General features: G+C 36.9%; 3 protein-coding genes across 7 annotated transcripts in view; 1 reads left to right on the plus strand and 2 right to left on the minus strand.

Moving 5' to 3' along the window:
• RpL28 (ribosomal protein L28) overlaps nucleotides 1-25,981 on the minus strand; it is a 384,986-nt gene that overhangs the window by 311,732 nt on the left and 47,273 nt on the right. The window contains exon 1 of one of the 3 annotated variants that reach the window (XM_070995320.1): nucleotides 3,933-3,942. The exons of the other annotated variants lie outside the window; for them this stretch is intronic. The gene's annotated coding sequence lies outside the window, so the exon portion shown is untranslated. Of the gene's footprint in view, nucleotides 1-3,932; nucleotides 3,943-25,981 lie in introns of those variants that run through there. 3 annotated transcript variants of the gene reach the window in all.
• LOC108011862 (ras guanine nucleotide exchange factor B) overlaps nucleotides 1-25,981 on the plus strand; it is a 45,724-nt gene that overhangs the window by 5,291 nt on the left and 14,452 nt on the right. For 2 of the 3 annotated variants that reach the window (XM_036815031.3, XM_036815032.3), the window contains exons 1-2: nucleotides 9,707-9,866; nucleotides 9,960-10,409. In XM_036815031.3, coding sequence (XP_036670926.3) covers nucleotides 9,774-9,866; nucleotides 9,960-10,409 — 543 coding nt within the window. In that variant the 5' untranslated portion in view covers nucleotides 9,707-9,773. Of the gene's footprint in view, nucleotides 1-9,706; nucleotides 9,867-9,959; nucleotides 10,410-25,981 lie in introns of those variants that run through there. The other variant, XM_036815033.3, reaches the window with a different exon arrangement.
• On the minus strand, nucleotides 7,784-8,654 carry LOC118877260 (uncharacterized). The gene is made up of 3 exons (XM_036815034.3): nucleotides 8,511-8,654; nucleotides 8,427-8,453; nucleotides 7,784-8,325 (listed from the first exon to the last, which is right to left on the minus strand). Exons 1-3 carry the CDS (start codon nucleotides 8,580-8,582, stop codon nucleotides 7,789-7,791), a joined length of 636 nt encoding a protein of 211 aa, XP_036670929.3. The 5' UTR covers nucleotides 8,583-8,654; the 3' UTR covers nucleotides 7,784-7,788.

Below are 25,981 nucleotides of genomic sequence, written 5' to 3' on the forward strand. Positions count from 1 at the left end.
CTCTGCCGTATTTTGATTGCTTTTCCACACTCCCACAATTTGAGGTGACTCAATGTCTTGCTCATTTCCTTCGTGCGGCCGGAAAAGTCGGAAAACTGTATAGTGTGTGTGTGTGTGGGGAATTTTCTTTATCTGCTCTTTGTGTTCTCCCTGGTGCGGAAAGCTGGAAAAGTTCCAAGTGTGTATGACTTCATATATCTCCTACTCGAATTTCAGTTTGTTTTGACCGGCTTGATTAGCATTTCTCTTGTTGGCCATAGAAAAGAGGGGATTAATTTGGGAATGGCTTTGTCTGTGCGAGAAATCAATTATATTGAAGTTTGCCAAGAAAGGGCTGCTTAAGTTGATGGGAAATGTTTGAATGAATTTTGGGGAAGTGTTCAAACCAATTCAATTTGGCAGGTTCATACATCTATATAAGTGGCTGTAAGGCTTGGGGATTTTCGGAAATATTTGCTAGGAAATGCAATACTTTTGGGGAAGTAATAAAAAAGTCTTTGAGATTCTTTGAAAACTTACATTAGGCATTTGTTGATATAATCCTATTACATTTTATAAAAATACCGAGCTTTTATACACTTTTGTTTGCTATTTTTTTTATAATAAATCTATATTTTCATCTTGCCCAATAGACAACTTTATTTCCAAAACGATAAAGTCTTGCCAAACCAATCCGACTGAGCCAAAATCAATATTTTCATAACTGTCCTCGATTCCAACATTCGTGTGCCAACATTTACTCATTAATTTGTGATGTTTTCCCCCCATTTTCTTGGCTTTTCTTAATCAAGGACCTGTGCACCACTGTTGGCACCGCCATTTTCACCATATTAAGCGTTATCTCACGCTCTTAACCTGGCTTTTCTCCCCTGACTTCCCTGACTTTCCCGCCCTTTGTCCCGATTTTCCTGGCTCTTCTCAGTTACTTCGATTGCGATTGCGTTTGCTGTCTGTTTTTGATAGCAGCGAGCATTTTCATTTTCCCATCATTTTCTTCATATGAGTATGTGCGTGGTTTCTTTTCTCATTTTCGTGATTTTATTACTTTTACTTTTTACGATTTATTTGCTGAAATTGCTTATTTCCCTTTTAGCCAAAAGAAAAAGAAACAGAAGCGGGAGTGGAAATTGGCATTTTGGGGGTGGGGTTGGGGTTGATTGTTATTATTGTTGCTGCCACTGCATTGCTGCTTTGTCTTCGACTTTTCTTTATTTTTCTCTCTCTCAGCTATTTCCTCTTTTGTTCGCTTTCCCTTTATTCGTCATAACTGCTTTTCGGTCTGGGAAAATTCAATCAACGTTTTGTTTTTAATCGATTCCTATTGCAATCCCCTAGTTTTCCACTTTTCCTTGGCTTTTCCCTTGGCTTATTTCTTTATCTGCCAGTCGCAATGCCCTCTCAACTTTGTCCATATGCACACTATATGTATACTATGTATGATGCGCTTTTCCTACCCCCTTTTCATTAATCATACGCCACGTTGCACCCACATAAATACTCGTAGTTCCTCTCTCTTCCTCTTCTTCTTCTGCCTCGCAACTGACATTGCACACGGATTTTCCAAGTCTCTGAACACACACAGATAACGAGGGGATATGGAAAGCCGGAGGAAAACCGGCAGGAAGGAAACTGAAAGACAAATAATTCTACAACCCATGGCGACACAATTTGCATAGTAAATATTTTAAATGCCAATTAAAATTATTAGAAAAGTTGGCTGCCATGTGTTTGCATGGGTAAACAAAAGTATAACAAATTGTTGTTTACCCTACAAGCTAGGTATTTGTTTGCAGAAGCAATTTATTTATCATTTACCCAAATATAATTTGCATGTTTTTCTCCTAATTAAAACAATAAAAAGAGAGTATCATTTATCTACCTAATTTAATTTAAATATATTTTGGGTAAGATTGACACAATATTTCATGTGAAATTCCAAATGGAATAATTACAAAATAATCCAATTTTGAAAACATGCATTCTCAGTAAAGATGTTCGTCAAACAATTTATTTATTATTAGTTAACGAGTACTATGAACCCTCAACTCATCTAAATTTCAGCTAACATGTTTACTTTTAACGAGATTTACCATATTTTAATTTGCCCCAGAAATTTTGCGCTGGAACAAATTGAGTTCGCATGCATACCAAAAAAGAAAGTTTGCTCTTTAAACATTCAAATTTTGCGTAATTGACTAGAAATTGGCATAAGCCACGCACATACGTGGTTTTTGCCCCTTGCGCGCAATTTGGCAAATTTGCCTGGATATTACTAACGAAAATGAAATAAATAGGTGGAGAGGAAAAACAAAAAAAAAAACTGAAACATGCTGAAATGTTCCCTAAAAATCGCTATCTAAATTGCAAATTTTGCGGCCGGCGTAATTGAAAAACATAAACCGCTGGCTGGTTTTTCCCGCCTGGGTTTTCCTGACCCTCCCTTGGATTTTTAGCTTGACTACCGTTCGCCATTTTTAGTTATGCAGCATGGGCAGCAAATTAAATGAAAATGGAGCTAAAAATAGCCGGGTGAATGTGTCGCAGCCACAGAGCAGATATCCTTGGCGCTACAGCCCATTTTCCCAGCCATTTTCCACCCAGCCGTTTTTCCAACCCCCTTCGCCACTTTCCATCTTTTAGCGGTACAATTACAAGAGCGTTGGGGCAAAATGCCTCAATTTACGGCAAAATGGCCGTCATCGATTTCCGCTTTCGTGTTATTTGATATGTATTTTACTACACTTAAAATATAACAACAAAATTTAGCACTATACTTTTAAACAAATAAATAAATTTACTAACAAAAATACTAAAAAAAAACAAATATTAAGAAAAGCATTGCATACTTTTTGACACCTTTTAAAATATTTTAAAAAATTTAATAAAAATCAAGTTTTTAATATGTAATAGATTTAATAATTTAAGATATTTCATAACCTTTTTATGATTTTTATTTTTTACATATTTGTTGAGATTATAAATATATTAATTTCAACATTTTCAAATATTTCTTTCTCTGCAAAAGGGGGACATTGGTTGTCATTTGGAATGTGCGTGTATTGGATGAAATGATTTTGCCATTCGGTTTACTCTTTCACTTCGTAACTTGTTTCGCCGGCTTTTCATTTTTATGTATTTGACATTTTGCGTTATGCGCTCAAAATGTCATCAAAATATGCATAAATTTCGCGTGTTTTTCTGGGTACGTGTGTGCGTGTTTTGACTCGAATACAGAATGGTAACTGCGGCATGAAGCTCAATATTTGCCAGTATTCAACTACAAGCGTATTAACATAATGTGTCAGGCGCAAAATGTACGGAAAATTCAACCAGACAGAGATACGCACAATAAGAAATATGCCAGGATACTTACCATTCACATTTAGGGCCCTTTGGTGGGGTTAACGATAATGCACAGTGGGTTAAGTTGACTAGTTGTTATGTATTTACATATGTCAATTACCTAGAATATTAAATAAATGTTTGGATAAACAGTTCAACACCAGATTAAATATTATTATTAAAGCAAACAATGCCTAAATAAACCGTATTTAGCTGTTGTTCAAAACAAAATGTTTAACTAAAGGCATTTTATTCTGATTAAACTGTCAGCCATCATCATCAATTTAAAATGAAGGTGTCGTTGAAAGTCCTTCTTCAAATTGTATAAGAACCCTAAGCGATTGCGGCACATTCTATAAATATCCTATTGAATGGTTTGCCACTGCAACCATTATCCTAATTACACAAGCACACACCCAGGCACACATCCTAGGACCACTGTCGCCCCCTTACATATATCCTTATATCGAGGAAGTCATAGAGAACTTTCAGTTGACTGAAAAATATGACGACAAGTTGACGCAACTCGGCGAACTGTCAGGCCAAGATGAGGCATTTTTCCAGCTGAGGGATTTCGCTTCGCCCGCTGCCAGACTTCTCGTTTATTCGTGTTCCTTCAGCTGTCAGTCGGTGCACATCGCTTCCGCCGCTTAAAGACACTTACAAAAATGATTTTTCAAAATTTTAAAATATATATAAAACAAAAAATAAAAAACCTTATAATAATAAATACTTTATTTTTGAAAGATGGTTGGAAATGATTCTTTATCATGATTTTTGTTCAATATCATTCCCTTTTGTCAATATGAAATGTGTGTTTTACCTTTACTTAGTGCTTTAATTGGTGTCTAAAAGTATGCAAGGAAATATGAAAATCTTGCTTCGGGTTAAATTAGTTGCATACTTTTAAGCACTCTGTAACACCTTTCATAAATCGAATGTAATACAAATAATACAAATACAAATACAAAAAATATTTTTAAAAATTGATAACTAAATGTATTTAATAATGCAATTATTCATTATAATTTTGTAGATGAAAATGGATACATTATTATTATTACCAAGCATTCATTATTAAAAAGATTTTTAAATTTATTTTCTGACATCCAATTCCTTTTTAATGTTCCAAAGTTGCCTGATTATTGCTCATTATTTAATGACGTATTTTTTTAAGTGTGCAGGACATACATGAATAGAAATGGAGACCGGAGGGTCGAAGTAAACGAGATGGGGTCGAAAACTGAGGCACGTCACGTATGTTTTTGTGCCCAAGCATTCGCATAAACATTCCTGGTCGGGATCTCGAGTTGCTCCTTCTCCCTTTCTTCCTCCCTGCATCCTGGCATGTTCGTATCGTCGTATCCTGGCTTCTCATCCAGGACATTGGCATTGACAGGACCGCGTCGTTTTGCGTTAAATGTCAGCGCTGAGCACTGCCTTTGGCCCCAGTTTGCCTTCTTCATCTTCTTTTATTTTGCCGGGGTCACGGCAATTGACCTTCCATTCATCATCCAACGAGGTTGTTTGCCCAAGCACTCTTGTGTGAGTTTCCCGCTGGGTCCTGTCCCGCTGCCCATTGATGTTTACCGCATTTGTTTATCGATTGAACCAGGGAAAAGTCGCGAGTTTTGGGTTACTGAAACAACATCGGGGAAATCGAGGTGGTCGGGGACTCTGGATGATCTGTAATTATCCCCTCAAATGAGGCTGAACCATAAAGTTAGTTCCATGGGGAGAACATTTACATAAATTTAGGTGAAACTTTTTCATGCATTCCTCTTTTCCAATACTTTTTAGGGGTTGCTTAAATGTGTAATATATTAGGATATGCTTTAAATAAAAATTTAGATGCAATTTTATATCCTAATTAAAGATAGAAAGTAAATCTATACAAAGAATTTTACTTATTATACTCACATTTAAGACGATTTTTGTAGTAAGATGGTTTATTTTAACTATTTCAATGGAAGCAAATTCGAAAGCCACAATGCTCTTCACATTTTTGAAAATATGTATTTACAATGAAGTATATTACTTATTATTCATTGTAACATTAGGATATAATTAAATGAGTTTCTCTTTTCAAAAAAATTTTTTCTGTGTTCAAAATGAACCTTGAACTCTATTATGATGGGAATTATTCTCGTATTTAAAGTCCACACTTGGGCGCCACACTTCCGTTTCCTCCCATTTTTTTTTGTAAGCCTTTGTATGGGTATGAAGAAAAATGGCGGAGAAAATGAGCAACCGAATAACTGTAAATAAGCAGTGAAGGAATGTGACAACATCCTCGGTAAGGTTGATAAGAAATTCCCCCTCGTTTCCTTGTTACTTTTCTTATATTTTTTTTGGCACAAGAGGCAACAAATGAAAGACAAAAATGCTTGTGTAATGAAAGACTTGAGCAACATAATAAATAATGACAAGGACACTGAACTCCCCCATTTTTTGCCGTTCGTATTTTCTCAAGCTCCACTCATTACTTTCTGGGTTTTCCAATGCACTCCAAGCAGAAGGATGACAATTAGAAAACGGTTTTCGGAGAGTCATCAGCGCGCATGGGAAAACTCAACAAGCAGCTTTTCCTTTCCCCAAATTGTTCCTTAACCATGAAAAATGAGCAGCGAAAGGATTGAAGTGGGATCTTCAGGAAACAAAAGAGAATGCTTGTTGCTGACAGGATTCCAATCCGATAAAAAGTGTTGGAAAGGTTAATGACAAGCGATTCAAGTTTAGTATTAAAATACTAAAAATGAATTCTATAAAGCTTATTATTTCCAAGTCCTTTGGCCTTAATTCAGAGTAAGTAAACTCTATAAAGCCATCAACTGCACTGTAATATTAAGTTGTCACTTTAGTTTACTGATAGCAAAACCATATAAATTGAAACAATGACAGGAGAATTGAATGCGATACCAGCCGAACCAGATAAATTACGCATTTTTAAAATGGAGATATAAAATACAATCTAGCCCATTATTCAATTTACAACTTAATCCTTAATAATATCAATTAAAAATGATTAACAAAAAGTGACGAAAAAAAAAACAGGAAAAGCCCCTCGCTTAGCTTGTTTAAACCATTTGTGTGCACCAAAGCAAAAAACGTTTAATAAATTATTGAAAAACAGGCCGCAAGCAAAAACCTAACATAAATGTCGACATAAAAGCGGAAAAATGTGTGGGAACACGAAAATGTTTTTAATGACCAAAGGCAAACAAATCATTTTGGGGGGGAAATAACTATCATATGCCGGGAAAATGCATGCCCACACAAGTGTGGACCGGAAATTCATACATGGACATGCCAGAAGCAAACTTTTTGGCCAACTCTTCATCGTTTTGGCCCACAAAATGAACAACCCGGCGGCACTTTAACCGGTTCCATTTTAATTGTTACCGCCTTCTTCTTCCGCTCGGCAAATGCTTTCCAAATTAATTAATAGCATTGTCTGTCTTTGGCAATTTGCCACGCCCACACACACAAACTATAAATTGAATTTTCTTATGCGTTCGTTGGCACAAAATGGAGTGCGAAGAAAAATTATATAGCTCGAGGAGGAAAATGTGGGAAAAATAGAGGCCAAAAGAGGCCAAGTCAGCGAAGAAGAAAACAGCAGAAGACGAAGAAGCCAAGCAACTTGCCAGGCCGAAAATCCTTTTTTAATTAAATTTTCTGTACATTTTGCAGTTTTTAGGTTTGTCGTGTCCCGGCGACATGACTTTCCCTCGCCAATTCATGTCGCTCATATGTGACGAAAAGGAAAACTCATGTGGTTTTCCAACGGTTTCAAGGAGTCGAACGGAGTAAGCGAAGACAAAGTTTCCACTGGCGACATTCTGGTTGCAACTCCTTCTCCTTTTTTGTGTCAAGTTAATCCAATTAGTTGTTTGGGAACGTAGTTTGCACTTTGATTCCCAGCCATCTGCGTCGCTACTCGCAACTAAATTTGAAATTTCCATCTAAATTGGACGAGCCTGAGATGGATGAGAATTGATATTGATAACCGCGTTATGGATTGAGGTGGAGTTGTGAGTTGGATGATAAGAAAAAGCAGTTGAACAGGTCTTTTAACTTGTAAAATAAAGTTTTCAAAACTTGTGTTTATTATTCAAGATTATTCAACGCATTTTATTTATCATAACTTAGAAACAGTGTTTACTTTTCATTAGAATTTATTGTTTTTGAGGAATCAATATTTTTGTACTCATTTTATAATTTTATAACAATGAAAATTAAATTTTAAAGTCGGTCCTTGATGAACCTTATTGTCCTTATTACTTTTTTAAATGTAAACTGATTTTATATACAAATATAGGATCCTATGATTATTTACAAGGCTCATTAATTTTATTCTGACACACGAACTATCAAATTTTAAAAACTCTACGTATTTTGTGGATTTCTTTCTCAATAATTTAGTATTCAATTTAGCACGTTTATTTAATTTAAATAATTATAATCGAAGGAATCATCATCAGTATTATCGCATTCTTTTGAGTTTACCGTTAATGAATCTTGTTTTCCTTCATTTGAAAGTTGTTTGGCTTTTTTAAGTGCTTCTCTTTGTTTAAGTAATTTCTTTGAACAGTAGCTGTTCGGTTCTAAAGTAGGAAGAACTTCATTTAAAGTTTCAATTGCGATATCGATTTTTTTTTCAAGGTCAATACGTAACTTATTGTAATTATCGAATTCAAATTTAAGTTCATATTTTTGTTGCAAAGTGCCATTGTTCCATTTTATAGCTTTGCGTACCTTATCCAGATTAGCGGAAAACTCAGGATTACCAATGCATTCACGTTCATATTTAGAAAGAATGTCCTCAAGATCTTTTGTTAATTTCTCCTCTTCTAGAGTATATTTATCTTTTGCAGTTGTTGAACTTCCTTGGGGTGCAGGTGATGTGGATGATGTGGATGATGTGGATGATGTGGGTGATGCGGGTGCTGCGGGTGATTCCGGCTTTTTCTCTGGATTCGCCTGCAATATAAATTGTTTTTGGGTGTTCAATATTAATCAGCTTTCTCGCCTCCGCATGGATATATATAATATACTGTTTATGGATTACGAAAATGTATTACCGTTGGTGTAGCGTCCGCACGTTGCTCCTGTAAAATGAAAATTGTTTAATCTTAAATTCTTTTTAAAAATGTGGAATATTCTACCGGTTGTAGGATTCTTCCTTCAGTTGCACCAAAAACAACTCCTAGGATTAAAAGGCTCCAAATCCACTTCATTTTCTCTTGTGCTGGCTAAAAACACTTTACAATATTGGTTGAACTAAGCACTGCCTTTTTATACTCGTCCGTATACTCGACCATCGTTGTAATTCTAATTTAGATAAACGAAATAGGAAATTCTTCAAGAGTTGTCACTTTGAAATTCTTTGTGCCTTATCGTTAAGAAATTTATGCGTTCATTAACATTTTGCAAGGCAAAACCACTTTTGTAAAATGTTGTAAAAATCCAATTTACGGATTTAACTCTATCTAACTCTTACTTAACAATAATTTGCTTAATTGGTTCTATTTAATTGGGGTTTTTTTAATAAATCTACAATAGTATTATTATTACTAGTATTATCACTGAGATGGCAATGACCAATGATGTTTTGATTATCTGCTCAGATTAGTTGGTACTTTGAATATATTTATATATGTATATGTATATGTTTGTTTGTTTGGTTCTGATTATATGTTTATAAAAAAAAAACCAAAGCTTCGAGGTATTATCTCTTTTTCAGTTCTCTTCGAATGATCTCTCTCGTTGAATTTTACTCTCTCTGATTTCGTATTACCCTCTGTTTGCGTGCTGTTTAATCCACAGTTACACATCGCTTATCAGTTGTCAAGAGACCCAGATCCATGTACTATACTCTACACTTAGAATTATGGGGTATTTGGATTTTTACTTAAAAGTAAATACTTTTATTATAAACTAAACATTTTTATATACCTTGTTGATAAGGTAATACCTAAGGGTAGAGTATAGTTATTAAATAACAATGCTGGTGGCTTGGGACTACAATTAACTTATTTGGTTAAGAGCTTAAGAATAAAATGGTATACTTTTAATAAAATATAATTGTAAAAAGGTCAAAAAATATACTTATTTTGTTTAGAACTTAATAATAATCAGAAAAATAAATAAAATGGATTTATAAAAACTGAATATTTGTAATATTTCTCATCAAAAGTGTACTTCAGCTTTCACCCAGACTTAACCCATTGATTAAATCCTTATCTGCAGCAGATGCTGTACGTTGTGGGTTAAGTCGGACCTTCACCACCCCTTGCTAACAAATTCCCTGGCATGACGTGCATTTTTATGACACGGCGCGCTCAAAGCTTTTTAAAATGTTGTATAAAAATTAAGCAAAAGAAGAACATAATAAAAAATACGAAGAGAGGAGATCCGCTGGTAAAATAATGAAGCTGTCCGCAGCATTCCACGGAGTTCGCTTTGTCCGGGTCTTTTCAGTACGGTTTTTGCAGTCGAAAACGTGTGACACTTTGCGTCCGGTATGCGTTGTTGTTTTGTCCACTCCGGAAGCAAAATTAATTACAAAATATTTGCAGCTCATAATTTCATTTTGTGTGTTTACTCAATTGCAGGCGGCCACAGCGGGCACACCGAAAACAGCAGAGATATCGAGTGGCGGAGGGGCTGCCACTGCAACTGCAACTGGAAAATCAGCAATATCCACGGCTATATGTGCCACGCCCCCCTCGACTTCCGCCCCCGCAACAGCGGAAATTGAGCAACTGCAACAGGCATTAATCGAGAAGCAAACCCAGCTATATAACCTGGAATCGGCTTGTCTGAGGGAAACGGAACGGCAGGTGGAACTCGAGGATAGTGTGATTGCGTGGCAGGACAAGTACGATCGGCTGTACGAATCACACAAGCGGGTTCAGAAGGTCAATCAGAGTCTGGAGGACAAGATGCTCAAGCTGGTGGATCGGAATGCCGGCGAGAGGGCCCAACTAACCAGCGATGTGGCCACCTTGAGTGTGAGACTCGCCCAGGCGAACTTCAACATCGCCAAGCTGCAGAGGGAAATCGTAAGTCTTTTAAAAACTTCTTAAATTACAAAATTGAGAATAGAAAAATAGAAAGAGATAAAAAAACACATCGCTCCTAAGATCACTGATTAATGTGCCTAAAAGTATGCTGTGAAAAAAGAACGTGGTCCATCGGAATTTCGGATTTAAAATATATCATTGCACACTTTTAGACACCTTTATAAGTGATTTGATATAAATATGCCTGGAAAGCAATTGAATAAGGTGCTTACAATTTTAAATCATAAAGCCTTAATGTGGTTTCCGTAATTACCTTTAACTCATTAAATATTTGTTAAGCCTCGTGTCAATTAAATACTTAATGCTAAAGCTTTGAGTCACTTCAATTGATTGTGGGAAGCTGTTTAAGTGTTCTCAAAGTTTTCTTATCTCCATCAGAAAACAATAAACCTGTTGTCAATGAAGTCATTTTTGATGATTGCTATGGAGAAATTATGAATAAAAAAGCTTTTAAAGCTTTTTAAAAATTAATACTTGTGAATGAATACGTTCTCAATTAGTCTTCAATAAACCTGTTAATGGGGTAATACCAAATAACAAGTATGTGTAAATATACATTATTATTTTGGTATTAAACAATTCCTCAAAATCAATCAGATGTTGCTAATATTTTAATGCATTTTAAGCTGACAGTACTATTTAAGAACTTAAGATACTCCTTGAAAATTCACTTAGCAAGAACCCCAAACCCCGACTTCCTCCACTTCACTCTATGACAATATTCCAATACCAAAAAACGCGGCAGCCCAAACAGCTTAAAGTGGATTTCCGATTTGGCCAAGTCCAAGTCCAAGTCTCGAATATAACAGCTGCCACAACCAGTTGAAGCCCCCAAAATCCCTTTCCCCCCTTGGATTTCAGTGCAACCAACTAATTGGCCGCCAAGTTCTGAGAGGAAACACAAACACACTTAAGTCTGGTGCTGAATTTGGGGTGTTTTTCCTCCTTTTTTTTTTTGGTGGGGGTTGGTAGACCACTGGAACTTTAAGCTTTCAGGGGGTGGCGGTGGGTGGTTAAAGTCTAAACAAATGAAAGGCGGCAAAGCGTTAAAAACTCAGAGTTGCACTTCTACTTACGACAACTTTCCACACCCCCGTTTTGTAGTTTGTAGTGTGGGAAAAACTAGAAAAGTTTTCCAATTCAGTTTTGTTTTTGCCATGCTGCGAAAAATACGAATATCTGCTGGCAAAAAAGTTTTCAATTAACGCAAAACAGTAAAAATGCACTCGGTGAAGTAGGAAAAAGGGTGGAGAAACTATATCGAAGGGGCTGTTTAGGAAACCTTTTAACGGAGGTGTCCTGCGGGTGTCCTACGTGTTTTGGGTGAGGTGTGTGTGCAAAGCGATAGACCATGTTGCAAACAATTAGTGGGGACGTTGCCCGAAGAGAACACACTAAGGAAAAGTTTAGGAAAATATGATTATGGTCACTTCAAATTATTAAATTCCCAAGTAAATGTAAAAAAATTAAAGCACTACATTTTATTTGTTAATTTTATACACTATCACACTAGAGAAAAAATAATTAAATCAGGAAAATATGATTAGCTTAACACACATAAATAACTTAAATGTGTTATTAATAACCAAGAAAATAATCTGTTTTTGATTACCAATGGCGTTTTAAGGGCTTAAGGATATTAGTTTCATTTAAAACTCTTTTTTAAATAATTATTTCCTTTGATTTTTATTTTATCAAAAAAACAAGTGTTCTTCTAAATAGCAACATTCCATTTTTGTTAAGTGCAAACAAACAAGGAGGTTGAAATGAGCAGAGAGGAAAACTGAAATTGAGGAGGTGCTACAGCTGCAACTGCTTTATTAACTTGTTTTTTGCCTGCTTTGTTGTTTTCCTCGCTTTTCCCCGCTTTTTTTTCGTTGCTGCGTCGAGTGTTTGCGCAAATTAATACTTAAAAAGCATTTCCACCTCTTCAAAAGTTGCGCAGTTTCTGTAACGTTCCGCTTGACTTTGCTTTGTTTTTCTGTTGCCGTTTTTGTGCAGCGTTTTATTTTTGTCCTGGCTGCCACTTTTATATGCTTTTTTACTCTTTTTTTTTGTGTTTCTCAAGGAGGCGCCTGCAAGTATGCAATGCTTTTTAAGCGGTTTTTGGACCCGTTTCAAGAACCCAATGATGTTTTCAAGGGGTTTTGTCACACACAAGTGGCGGGGGCTTCCATTTTGATTGCCGGGTGGAATCCAAAGTGATGGGGGTGAATTTTATTGGTGATCAAAAATAATTGAGCTTTTGTTTTTAGCGTTCAGAAATTGATGAGAAAGTTAAAGGCGTTATGACTTAAGTCCTGGTTTTATAAAGCTATTTTGGATGGTATAAATATTTAGATGTATTTTAAAGTCTTGGAAATTGGTTTTCAGTAAATAAAAAATTACAGACAACGCTACGTATGAGTAATATTTTCTTTTCAGCACTAAGTTCCTTATATCTTTCATTTTAAATTAAATAAGTAAATTCCCATTTCTATTTGACACCACTAAAGATAATATTCCTTAAAGCCATATAAGTACTTAAAAAGCTGTTGAAGCTAAAGTTATAAAAAGTTTTTGTTTAAGTTTGGTTACTTTAGCCAACATACTTCCCAGTTTCCAGGTCATTTTTCATTTTGCATTTTTTCGTCGTCTGTTTGCTTGCAAGTCTACGAATTTTGTGAAGTGAACGAATCAGACGAGACAGAAATGCAGTTGGTGGGGGTAGTTCTGGGGTAGTAGTGGAGCGTGGAAACAACAATGTCAATAACCTTTTTGCCACTTTTCGTTCAGTTCTTGGCCCATCTCTCTCACTGTCCCTCTTCCTGTCACTTCCTCGCATTCCGGCTGATAAAAAATCAGCACTTGGTCATGGACTGTCGCTGCGTCACGTGCCTGACTGCGGATCTCCCGATGCCATTTACCTTCTGGATATACCCACGTTTCTGGGCCCGGGCCCCCCCTCCATCGCCCATCCAACCCCGTTTTCACCCCCCATCTGTTTTGGCCATGGTTCGTTAATCTGACAGTGGCTTTTTGCATGATAGCCCGGCATTTCCGTTGCAAAACACTTAGTCGCATACTCGCCCGATGCTTCAGTTTCTGTTCTCTTGGTCCTTTTGGTCCTACATCCATCCCAAACCCCCGTCGAATACCCCCGCCCATGGATGTGTCCTGTAATCCTCCCAGGGCCATCATGCTTCATTGTTGTTGCCTGTTATTATTGTTTACCGCTCTTACGGGAAAATGCTGGCTGAAAAGCTGGAAACACAGAGCATTACAGAGGAAGAAATAGACAAATTGTGTTTTGATAAAATCTGCCTCAGTCATTAATATCATCATTGCCAGCTATCTATGTTACCTGGTCAATATTGCTAAATTGGCTTGTGTTGATTCAATAAATAGTAAATACATACTAAGACAATGGGATTTTTTGTTTGTTCACTTACATAGAACGTATTTAAGGGTTTGTTAATGTGTGTTGTGTTTTCCCCATTTAACAATTAGAAGGATATTGAAATCTTCACACTAGTTTTACTAAAAGTGTATTAAAAATTATAGCTTTTACACTTTTGGTTTGAAATTATATTGGAGGTGTCCAAAAGTATGCAACAAAGTATATCGAATCAAGAAGTTCTTTGGATTTCTTTCGAAAGACAACTTTAATGTAGCATACTTTTAGACAGCTTTGTCATTTATTTTGTACTGTGTAGTGCATATTGTGCTGTTTCCGTTTATGCTTTTAAACCTATCCCCTCCAGCTTTTAACTATCTATCTCTCTGGCTCTTTCTGCGGCTTGGTTCGAATATTTTAAATCGCCTGCCAGAAGGCAGACACCCAGGACAACAACAACAGCCACAACACCATCGTTAGCCACGCCCTCCTTTTGTAATTCCCACTTGCATTAAATGCCGAGCAAATGTAAATATGCTGTGGGGCTGTCACCGTCCCTTTTACACAGATGTGCACGTCCCTTTCGCTCCCGTGGGATCTCAATGCGTCGCCTCCGTTGCAATTGGAGCAGATAAAATGCAGCAGGAGTTCACGTGGCGAACTATGAAACGATTCCCAATTCCCGCTGGCCTCATCTCTGCGTCAGAGACTCAATTCCCTGTCCCTTTTCCACAATGCCCCATACCCAACCTCTCTTTACATTTTCCATCTCTGGTTTTCCCCGTTTGGTAATGACGCGCTTGTGGTTTGCCTTCTGGTCTGGCCGCTCTGCAAGGCTCCTGTTCGGAACTGCCTGTCCTGGACCTCTGGCAAACGTGTGTGTAATTAATGTTTTCCACCTAAAACACAGGGAGAAATTGAGGAAAAAGGAAAAGGAACGATGGAACAGTATTGAACAGAGTTTCTGTATGTAATGCACAATGCAAATATACATAGAGCCCCAAGTTGGGCGCCAATTTATAGTACATAAACGTAACGCCCCACGTCGGGCGCCAAGTTTTAGTTGCATTTAGAACATTTAATAACTATTGAAGTCTAGATACATTTTATTAAGTAGAAGTCATTTATAAAGACTATTATAAGTTTTTTAAATGCTTAAAATGTTGCTAACATAACTTATTGTAGCCTAACTTACTTAACCAGTTTCTCGCAGTGCCAACGCACTTTACTCCTTTCCGGTTGCCCTGGGGCTTTCCCCTGTTGCATGCCCCATTTTGTTGTCCAACAGACCGGTGCAACATGGCATATACCCGATTGTATTATAGGCCTTGTTTATCGGCTGATAAGCAAGACCCAAGGAACTATGTTTTGTCTAGCATATACGTTTTCCTCAAGGACCCTCGTCTTTTGCGTCTCTTTCGGCTTTTGTGTGCGAGTGCGCTTAATTCCTTAAAAGTTATTTACATATTTGCCTAATGTGGCATCCCCACTAAGCACTCAGCCAGCCGGCTTAGGTGGGTGAGTGGTTGGGTTGGTGGCTCGGTGGTTGGGTGGTTGGGTGGTTGGGCGGTGCTTTTTGCGGTTAAGTGTGTTGAGATGGCTGCTGCCGTTTGGCTTGCCAGTTGGCAGTTGGTTAGTGGGCTTGTTGGGCTGTGGGTTGTTGGCTACTGATGAAATTGCTTTTTGGCCCCAAAAACCCAATCTGTCTGTGATTTAACCGACAATAAGCCGAATCAAATAATAGAAATTCCGGAGTGATTAAATTATCAAATGTTTTAAGTGGGTCCAGAGTTGGTAATGAGATAGAGCGGGCATCAAGTTATTTAATGAAATTTTGCAGAGGATTAGGCCAGATGGTTAAGGAAATGAAGAGCTGAAAGAACAAAGCTTATTAAATATTTAAATAGGCATTTTGGTAAGCTAATTGTCCATTATGAATTTATATTAACTTTTGAATAATTTAATTTGGAAAACTATTCCCGTGAAATGTTTAGATGTGTGGATTTTGCTCTGTAACAAAATAGTTTATTAAATTCGTTACATGCATTGCATTTTAATTAAAAAATTTTACAAATTGTTAACTTCAATAAAATTTCTATCATTATTTTCATGTGAAAACATTTGGTTTTCCATTACGCTGGCACAAAATTCATTGTTTTTTTTTTGCATAAAGCGTTCAGTTTTAATTTCGAAAAGTCCGTAAAAATATTCCTCCCTTTTACCGTGCGGCACTTGATCCCTGCCCTCCATAAAGAATATGCGAAAATCCGGCATTCAATCAACGGGCATCAGCGCCTCTATAAATCCCCCGTGTTCATATCCCCCATAACCCTGTAATACCCATAACTATACGTTATCTGCGACTGAATGCAAAAGTAAACAATTCCGAATTCCTTTCCACTTCATCCTGTGCGATGCGCGATGCCCACAAACATTTTTCCAGTTCGTTTTGCGTGTTCGGTTTTTTTAATTTCCCCGCTCAAACAATGGGAATGGTTCCGGGTGCATGTGAAATGAACCAAAACAACGACAGTGGCAGTGGCAGTAGCAACACGACCGGAAAATATGCGGCCAAAATGCACGTAGACCCGTAGAGCAAAAACCGTAAACCGTAAAACACACGGAAAACACACCAAACTGAAAGTTGAATTGCTCCAAAAACGGAAAACACGACCAAAAAGAAGTTGGAGAAAAAAAATTGTTTCATATTACAGCAATAACAGTGCGGCAAAAATCAGAGCCGAGTTTTCAGTCATGATAGGAATCCGTTTTTGCCTCTGGGGTTAGGGGCACATAAAACCTAAATGCTAAAAAAAAACCCCCTTAAGCGGTCGGCAGAAATTACCCAAAAAACACAGGTGCAAAAAAAGGTGAATTTTGGCAACAAGGTGAAATGAAAAAAGATAGGAGGAATGGATGCCATAGACACACACTAAATAGCCAAGACAACTGGCCAGGATGTGCAGGTTTGCATTGGCCCAAACTTTTCGGTCTATAAATGTCTATTGGGGCGAAGAAAACACAGGAACAGAGCCGGCTATGGATATCCAAAAAGCCGAAAAAAGAAAAGAACCAAGTGGGTGTTTGAGGATGGCTAAATTGATGGATACTCCCATGCAGATGGATGGTTTGGATAAATTGCACACATAGTTGGGAGGACTGATAGGTGCAAAGATATATAGATCAGCAAGCAGATTAATAGATTCACAGGTGGATTGATGGTTAGGAAAAGTTGGAAATAGTTGAAAAGTTGCAAATAGTTGAATAGTTAAAAGTTAGGTTTTAACCTTACAAAAATAGAAAATGCCCATTTAAGATAAGCTACTGAACTATTAAGCCAAAATTTAAGCTCGCTTTAAATTGTATTTGATATTCAATAATTTCTCCACACTTAATCCTCTTCCAAAACCAAGAATAAATTTAAAAATATTTATAGCCTGGTATCTCATCTTACCTAAATATAATCGTTGGCCCGCCTCAAACGCTTAACTTCAGAACCCTCCCTCAAATTTATGTTTATAATTGCTGAAATATAAGATTCATATTGTGTATATATATCTATATATATATTTAAGGAAAGCGGAAAATCTCTTTCTCATACCTTTTCTCTATTTCTGACTTTTCCACCCATTTGCCTTAACCATTTAAGTGGCAGACTGTTGCTCGTGCGCCGCGTTTTTGGCCCAAATGGGGGCCTTATATATTTGGAGCCTTTGTAACAAATCGATATTTTAAGCATTTTAATGTCTGCGCCAAACGCAAAATGTTGGCGCCAAGTTCCGAGTTCCTTTTTTTGTTTTGTTACCCAGGGTTGAGTGTCCGTGTCCGTAGCCATGTCCATGTCCATGGTTGTGGCGCCGTCTATATATACTTTAATACACTGGAAAAATAGTATTCAAATTAGGATAGTAAAATCAATAAAACTATATGTTGGTTATGGTACTTAACATATATTATTAGGATGTTATAAGGATAGTTCCATAACGAATTAAAGTTCTGTGGATAAAAACAATGATAATTTTCTAAGCTCTTGATTTAAATAATTAAAATTAAATGTTTTTACTTCTGAACTTCTATAATTATATTTTTACTTCAGTTCTGGACAAAAACGTAAGTTTCTCCAGTGCAATTTTAATGCTATTCAGCCCCAATTGAGCTGGGTTCTTCTTGTTCTATTGTTCTTAAAACATTGAACCTGCTTCTTTTAAATTTCTAGAAGTCAACTTTTACTTCAATAATGCACAAAGTTTAATTAAGAAATGATTAATTTTTCCCAGTGCAATTTCATAGCTTTTTTAGCCTTAATTGAGCTTCAACCCCATTGCCGACTACATGTGCACCTCATATTTTTTATGCAATTACCCTTAATTCGGTGAATCAATCATGATAGCAGCTTTACTTACTTTGCTCAACTTTGGTCTCTCATTTATTTTTAGTGGCTGGAATTCACATTTTAACCCTCTGTAGCCCAAAGGGGTGCTATATTTAGTCCTCTATATCGGATTGTGACCGCCCCTCATGTGTGTCTATATACGCTAGAGTTTTAGTTTTGAGAGCAATTTAAGCTGAAGTGGGTTGAATTTGAACGGTAGTGGTTGAGTGGAATGGGGGATTTGCATGCCAAAAGCAGAAAATGCTCAAGTGGCTGGAAAGATAAATTAATGTGGCAGGTAGAGAGGAAATGTTCAAGTATACTTTACATAAATGTGGCCAATTTTAGAGCTCAAGATGTTGGCAAACGTTTATCGAGAGTTGGGTGCTTGGGGAAATTAGAAGATTCTACTGATACGGGGCAATTATAGAGAATATGAGCAGGTTTTTGAAGTATAATTGAACAAGTGCGGTTTCTAAAAGGCAATTCCAGGAAAGTGGTACACCCATTTAAACCACACGAGTTTAGGAACAGGTAACTAATATCGAAAGATATTTTTCTAATTTTCCAATTAAATAAATCGTTATTTGGCAGCTCTGTAATTAATTTATATTGCCCAATCTCTCTGCATATCATCACCTGTGCACACTTTTCCTAAACTTGCAATTTTCCCTTAAACTCTTAAACTTGTTGAAACTATTTCAAAGCCTCTAACCATTCCATTTTCTCATAACTCCAAAAAGCCTGCCATATATATTTATTATTCCTATAACAACAGTACACACATTGCATAGTGGCTTCGTTTTACAATGAAATTTGCACAATGCAAGGCGCCCAAATTTTTGGATGTAAAATCTGTTAAGCAAACAAAATGCCAAAATGAAAAATGGCAAAATCAAAAGCTGTAAATACAAATGCATATATATATCAGTGCATGCGAATGTGCATATGCAGCTATATTCCTGGAATTACATGCAACTTTCATGTGCGGAGTGTCCCGCCCACTTGGCCACCCATTATTCCTCATGTGTCTGGGGCTCCTGAGTGGGGTTATGACCAGCTTGGAGTTATGCAATTTTCATTCCAAACTTTTCCCCCAGCGCTGTGCTCAGCCATTAATGCCAGTGCCAGTGTGGCCATGTGCACAAATGAGTTTTCGGTGCGGACCATTAGTTGGCAGCTTTTTAATTTGCTCGCTTTCCCAGGGTGCAGCGATTAAAGCCAAGTGTCAACTGTTGTTAGCATTCTCTGTGGCTGATTGTCCTTCAAATTGGAATGGCAAAATTAGTGCTTGGGGAAAGAAAAAGATTGGCAGGAAATTGTCGAGTGAGTATGTTAATTTAAAGAGAGTGGTGGAATAATAAAACCATGTGATATAATTGTGTTCTTGATTGAGAATATTTACGTTTAGTAATAACTTATTAAGACAGAGTAGATAATTACCGCAGGCTTTCGTCATGATTCGTTATTAGTATTTGGCCACACTTTCATTTTATATTTTTCAATGTGACCGAACTAACCAACGATTCTGCATGACAACCTTGTGTAATCCTTCAAGCATCACAAACTTAAGTGTTAATATACCGTGAAAACTTGTAACGCAACTTAGCAGATCTCATCTGAGAACACAATAGATCTTTAGGCGGATTGGAGTTTTCCCATTAGTGAGGCACCAGCCCCAACCATTTGTCAAATCCGATGCGTACTATTTGCCATGTAACAACTTTGCAATGGGAGGTCGTGACCCAGGGGAATGGGTCCGGGATTTGGATCTGGAACTAGTAGTCTCATCGTGTCTCTGCACTTGATGTATGCATATCGAATTGCCCTTAGCGAACTGTAAAAGGAAACTTCCTCGGCTGTGGCACGCAAATCAGCAATATATCATTGTGTCTGCCGGTGCCCCACTATTGCCGTCTCTTTCTCCACCAGCAGAGGCTGTCTCTTTCCCTTTGTTCTATGCTAAGAGAAGGCTTAAGTGGCATGCAAAAAATTCCCAACGTCTGTCCGTCAGTCAAAAGGCAAAAGCCAAGTGCTGCATTACGGTGAAGTTTCCTTTGGGTTTTTATTCCTTTACCCGATTTTTCCCCACTTTCCACTTTTGTTGTCTCTTAGTTTCTGATTAGTTTCCTTTGGCTCCGTGGGGTTATTTATTATCTGGCGCAAAGTGTGGCAATCATTTACATAAATCAATCTTGATGGCCTCTGTTGCTGGCAACGCTCTCTAGAATGTCCAAGCGGGTTAAAGTGCCAGTTCCTGTGCACTTAAAAAATTAGTGATGGTTTCTAATAGACCTACAAAAAAAAGAAAAAAGATATTTCAAACAATTATCTGGGATTTTATGGCCAAATAAATACCTTAAGCAGCATTTAAAAGTATTAAAATATGTAAAAAAAAGGATTATTGTTACATAGGATTCAAGCAAGTATTTCGAATCGTTTCCATTTTTATTCTGTTTGCACAGACAATCCGATTAAATCTGCAAGTAATCCTTGCTATTTTTCCAAGCAGTTTTTGCAATCTCCTAAGTAATTGGAATTCATTCCTTTAGTTTATTTCACTTATTTTCATTCTTAATCCCCAATCTCCTTTGCATTTCGTTTGTTCGATTCAATGTAAGCTGCTTTGTTTTTCAAATAATAGTATTCGGTTTTATTTCACAAACCCTACTTATCCTTTATGCATTTACAGTCATTGGGAGACGGACATTGCGCATACGCCGCGTTGCACGTGCGTGTTGTAAAACAGTGGCTAGCATTTTTCCGAATTTTTCACGAATTTCCTCGTTGTACTTCCGTTTGTAGTCATAAAACTTCTGCAACTGCAAAAGATAGGGGAAAAAATATCCAGCTTAACTTTGTTGCTTAGTGTAAAAGCTTTACAACTCGCTGTTGTTGTACGGTTGTTATTTGTTGGTTGTTTCGGTTGCCTCTACTTTTACTTTGTGCACATTATCACTTTGCTCTGCTGCTTACCAGGGTGAAAACTTTGTTCGATCTTTTGCCCGCAAAATGGAAAACGTGGAAAACCCCGAGAAAAAAAATGGAAACAGGAAAAAACAAGAAAATTGTGAGCAAATAGTTTGCCTGCCACTTTAAGCACTTTGGCAACACATTTGAAACACCTTTGGCTGCTCTTTTAGCAACAACTGGCCCCCTATATATATATAAATAAATATATATGTATCAACCAACCACCCTCTTCATGTTTTTCCGGACCCCCTTTTTTGAGGCTTCAAAGTTTGAACCCCCAAAAAATTGCCCTTTTCTGTGTGGTCCTCGTTTTTGGCATAGAATTTTCTCCGCTCGAGTGTGTGTGCTATTTTATTTTTGGCCTTTTTTCAAGTGTGCTTGGCGGCCTGCTAAATAAATAAATTTGAAATAAATATTAAATAAATAGAGCAGACGACCGGCAGCAACGACGGGCAGTCAACCAAAAAGAGTTATGAATTTTTTGTTGCTAAGCTGCCTTGGTTTGCTGAATATTCCATAGATCAATAAGGCTTTTGGAAAGGATTTTTATTCCAGAAGATTTGTTAGTATATTTTATTTAAATTTTCCAAACTTATTCAAGCCTTGGAATTTTGTTTATAGTATTCATAAGCTTAAAAAATTGGTTGTGATTTTCTTCATTTAGTAAATATTAAAAAATCGTTTTGCTTTTGTAGGAATATATTAAATTCTCGAAAGACTTTTACAGCCCCAAACATTTATCAAACTGTTGCTGTTGCTACCAACTTTTCGCTAAAACCCTTAACTATTCATTAGTTCGATCAGGGTTTCCTACATTTCCATTTGATTTATGGTTTTCCGCCGGCTCACTCACTCACATTCATCAATTTGGCTAAGTTATTCACACACGCTTCGAATCCTTTTCAGCCATCTCACCGTAACCAAACACTCCACACTAATTGCAACTGCTTAACGCTGCTCTCGCCAAAACACTTCGCTTCCATTTCCATCTGCGATTCCGCCCCCTGTTCCGCAGAGTTTTCTTTATTGTTTTCCATGCCACGCATTTTCACGGGTGGGCATGCCACACCGCTTTTTTCCCCTTTTTGTTCGACACGCAAATAAATTTTCGTGTCCTGTGCAACTTTTGCTCCCGAAGTGACGAAACAGGAAAGCAGCCACAACAAATCACATACATTGTGGGTGCACATGAAAAAATACAATGCACTTGGGAAAATAAAAAGTATTAAAATAATGTGTAATACAATTTAATTATATTTTTCTTTTACATTTACACCAGGGTCAAAATTGCTAAGCATATTCATGTTGGATTTTTCCCGAATTTCCGATGGATTTCAGAATGGGAACCCAAAACTGCAATTATAGATTCCATAACTTGAGTAGTTGGATCCCGATTTAGACGTGGGATACCTCTATGAGTTTGTGGTTGAATTCTCTAATGAACTACATTAAAATATTGATATAAGAGGAGAGTCCGAATTTTAACCCATTTTCATGTTCGATTTTTCCAAAAATCCAAGGGCTTTTAGAATGGGAACCCAAAACTGCACTTCTAAACTCCATAACTTGTGTTATTGGGTCCCGATTTAGACGTGGGATACCTCTATGAGTTTGTGGATGAATTCTATAATGATCTACATTAAAATATTGATATAAAGGAGAGTCCAAATTTTTACCCATTTTCATGTTCGATTTTTCCAAAAATCCAAGGGCTTTCAGAATGGGAACCCAAAACTGCACTTCAAAACTTCATAACTTGAGTTATTGGATCCCGATTTAGACGTGGGATACCTCTATCAGTTTGTGGTTGAATTCTCTAATGATCTACATTAAGATATTGATTTAAGAGAAGGGTCCAAATTTTAACCCATTTTCAGATTCGATTTATCCAAAAATCCAAGAGCTTTCAGAATGGGAACCCAAAACTGCACTTCTAAACTCCATAACTTGTGTTATTGGATCCCGATTTAGACGTGGGATACCTCTATGAGTTTGTGGTTGAATTCTCTAATGATCTACATTTAAATATTGATATAAGAGGAGGGTCCAAATTTTAACCCATTTTCATGTTCGATTTTTCCAAAAATCCTAGGGCTTTCAGAATGGGATCCCAAAACTGCACTTCTAAACTCCATAACTTGTGTTATTGTGTTCCGATTTAGAAGTGGGATACCTCTATGAGTTTGTGGTTGAATTCTCTAATGATCTACACTACAATCCAAGAGTTCAAAATATTTGTATATTTCCAATGTGAATTCAGAATGGGAACTTAACCTTCCAGATTTCAAAACTTGAGTCTTTGGATCCCATTGATTGATTGATTGTATAACGCACAATCTCTTTTCCTAACCCTGCAACACGTGCACGTATAAATGTAACAATGCGTATACTTAATCCGAGGCTCTCCTTGGGCTTTTGTAATTACAGTGATTCCTTTCATTCTACTTATGATATCCTTTTTTCGTCGGTTTTTCCCCTTCGCGCTGTAAATCATAATTTGTTGTGTTGCTTTCATTGCGAGGTTGCATTGTTTTTGACATTTGGCGCCAACTGGGCAGCGTGATTCATCGTGATATGTTTTCCCCGCATTTTCCACCCATTTTCCACGCTCTGCTTGTTCTTTTCAGCATTTCGCACGTTTCGCTTACGCAATGTCGACGGCCTTTTATATATGTTTTTTTTTTGTTGTTTCGTGTCTGCCATTCTCTTTGATTTTATTTTACATTGTGTATTTTTGTTTTTTGATTGAAACGCATTTTTATGGAAAATCTGTTTTTTATCGATCCGTCAATTTAATTTTGACGTGATTCCCACTTTTGTTTGCTCAATGGGTATCTGAATTATTGAGGAGTATATTGATTGCCGGAAGTAGGGGCTGTACAAAAATGTAAAAGAGAGCAAATACTAACATATCGCAAGGGATTTTATTTTATTGCACAATAGGTTTTTTAGTGTGTTTATTAATGAATAATCTTTTCCTTACTATTCCTAATATCAAAGGATATAAATTATTTTGTGCTCACATAAGCTAAATTTGTTCCAAAATGAGTTAGAAACTTCCAATAATTAATTGAATTTTTTTAAAACTGGTGAAGCCATCTGAAAGGACTACCAATTAAGAGATCCCTATTAATAAAGCAATTCATTTCGTGTCCCAAACTTTCTTCTTGGTCATAACACAGTCGTTGCCATTATCGTCGCACTCCGTTACCTTAACTGATTTTCTTGTGTGTGAATCCTGATGTCCTGCCGTCCTGATATCCTTGATATCCTGGTGTCCTTGGCTGCTGCTGCTTTATGGGCCAGCTGTCAGCTGCGTTCGTCTCCGGGCATTTCAACGCTGTGCCTGTCATGCAAATATATTGTCCTTTTTAATTAAAACACAAGCCTCAAATCAGTGCCGCACACAGAAATTCACACATACAATTTTCTTGACCCGAAACCGAAATAAGTTTTCCCTGCTCCCCCTTCTTTTTTTTTCTTTTAATGAAGTCACTGGTTTTGATGATGTTACAATATTTGGATTTTAGATTGAAAGATTTGATGGCCTTAGGCGCTTGTGCGATGATTTTCCACATTTTTCACTCTGATTTTTGCCTTTTCTTGCCTGAATTAAGCGGGACATTTTCCTTTTTATTTCACCAGACACACTTCGACCCATATAAACATTTCTTTCGCCCTCCTTGATGTGTTTCATGTGTAATTTTGCAGTCGCTCATTAAAAATAATTACATCTGCTTTTGGTAAGAAAAGGAAAAATAAAATAAAAACCAGAAAAAGCAAACCCAAACCAACAAAAAAGAAAATCAAAGGAGGGTAAAAAGAAAAGGCAGCGTGAAGCAAACAGGTGCAGAAATTCTGGTTTCTCACTTTGCTATTAACCAGACCTCGTGAAAAGGAAATTTAAATAAGTCCTTGCCGAACTGGACTTTAAATTTATGTATAATCATATGAATACATACAAAAACTCAGCTTTTCAATGATTTCCTTCCCTTTTTTTTGTGGTCAGAATTATGATAAAGATGCCCTTGCGCATATAAATTCGAATAAATCAACAGAAACACATACGAGGACAAAAAGATTAGCTTCATCTTTTTGGGTTGACTTTCTCTAAGTCAAGAAGCCGCAGAACTTTCACACTTTCGACTTTCATCCAAGTGGATCTTGGGTTTTGGACTTTCAAATCGAAGCAACATAAAACACAAAATACAAATGCAAACAGTACACATATATGTATTTATGGCCATTTTCATGATTGACCGGCTCGAATGTGTGCGAGTGTTTGGATAAGGATATATATGGGCTGGATATAGTGGGGGTGGCAAACAATAATGTACGACCATGTCCTTCTGTCATTCAGACTGTGCGTGATGAATAAATGATGCGCCCCATTCAAGTTTCAATGATTTTGCTTTAGTTTTGCCTTTTCTCGTTTTGCAAAAGTCAGTGGTATTTCGATGTGGGCGGTGGAAAAGGTACATTAACTTTGTGAATGGGAATGTGAAAAGTTCTCCACGAACGTATCGAAAATGATTCGGGTTTAACAGTTGATATACGAGTATGTCTTATGGGCGCATTGATTGCATTCCCGGGAAGTTTCGGCCATAAAAGGAATTTACTTGCTTCGGTTATTGTATTCCCATACATTTTTATAGGAAAAGTTATTTACTATATTCTACTATTGTTTTTTAATATTTATGGGGCTTAGGTCTCATGAAAAAATATTACGTTTGCTATTTTGCTTAGTTGTGGGTATAATATAATAATAATAACTTCCTTTAAAAATATTTACTAGATGTTAGCGAACCGTTCTTTAAAAGAAGCTTCCTT

Source organism: Drosophila suzukii, chromosome 3, assembly GCF_043229965.1.
Source record: "Drosophila suzukii chromosome 3, CBGP_Dsuzu_IsoJpt1.0, whole genome shotgun sequence".
NCBI classification, from domain to species: Eukaryota; Metazoa; Arthropoda; class Insecta; order Diptera; family Drosophilidae; genus Drosophila; species Drosophila suzukii.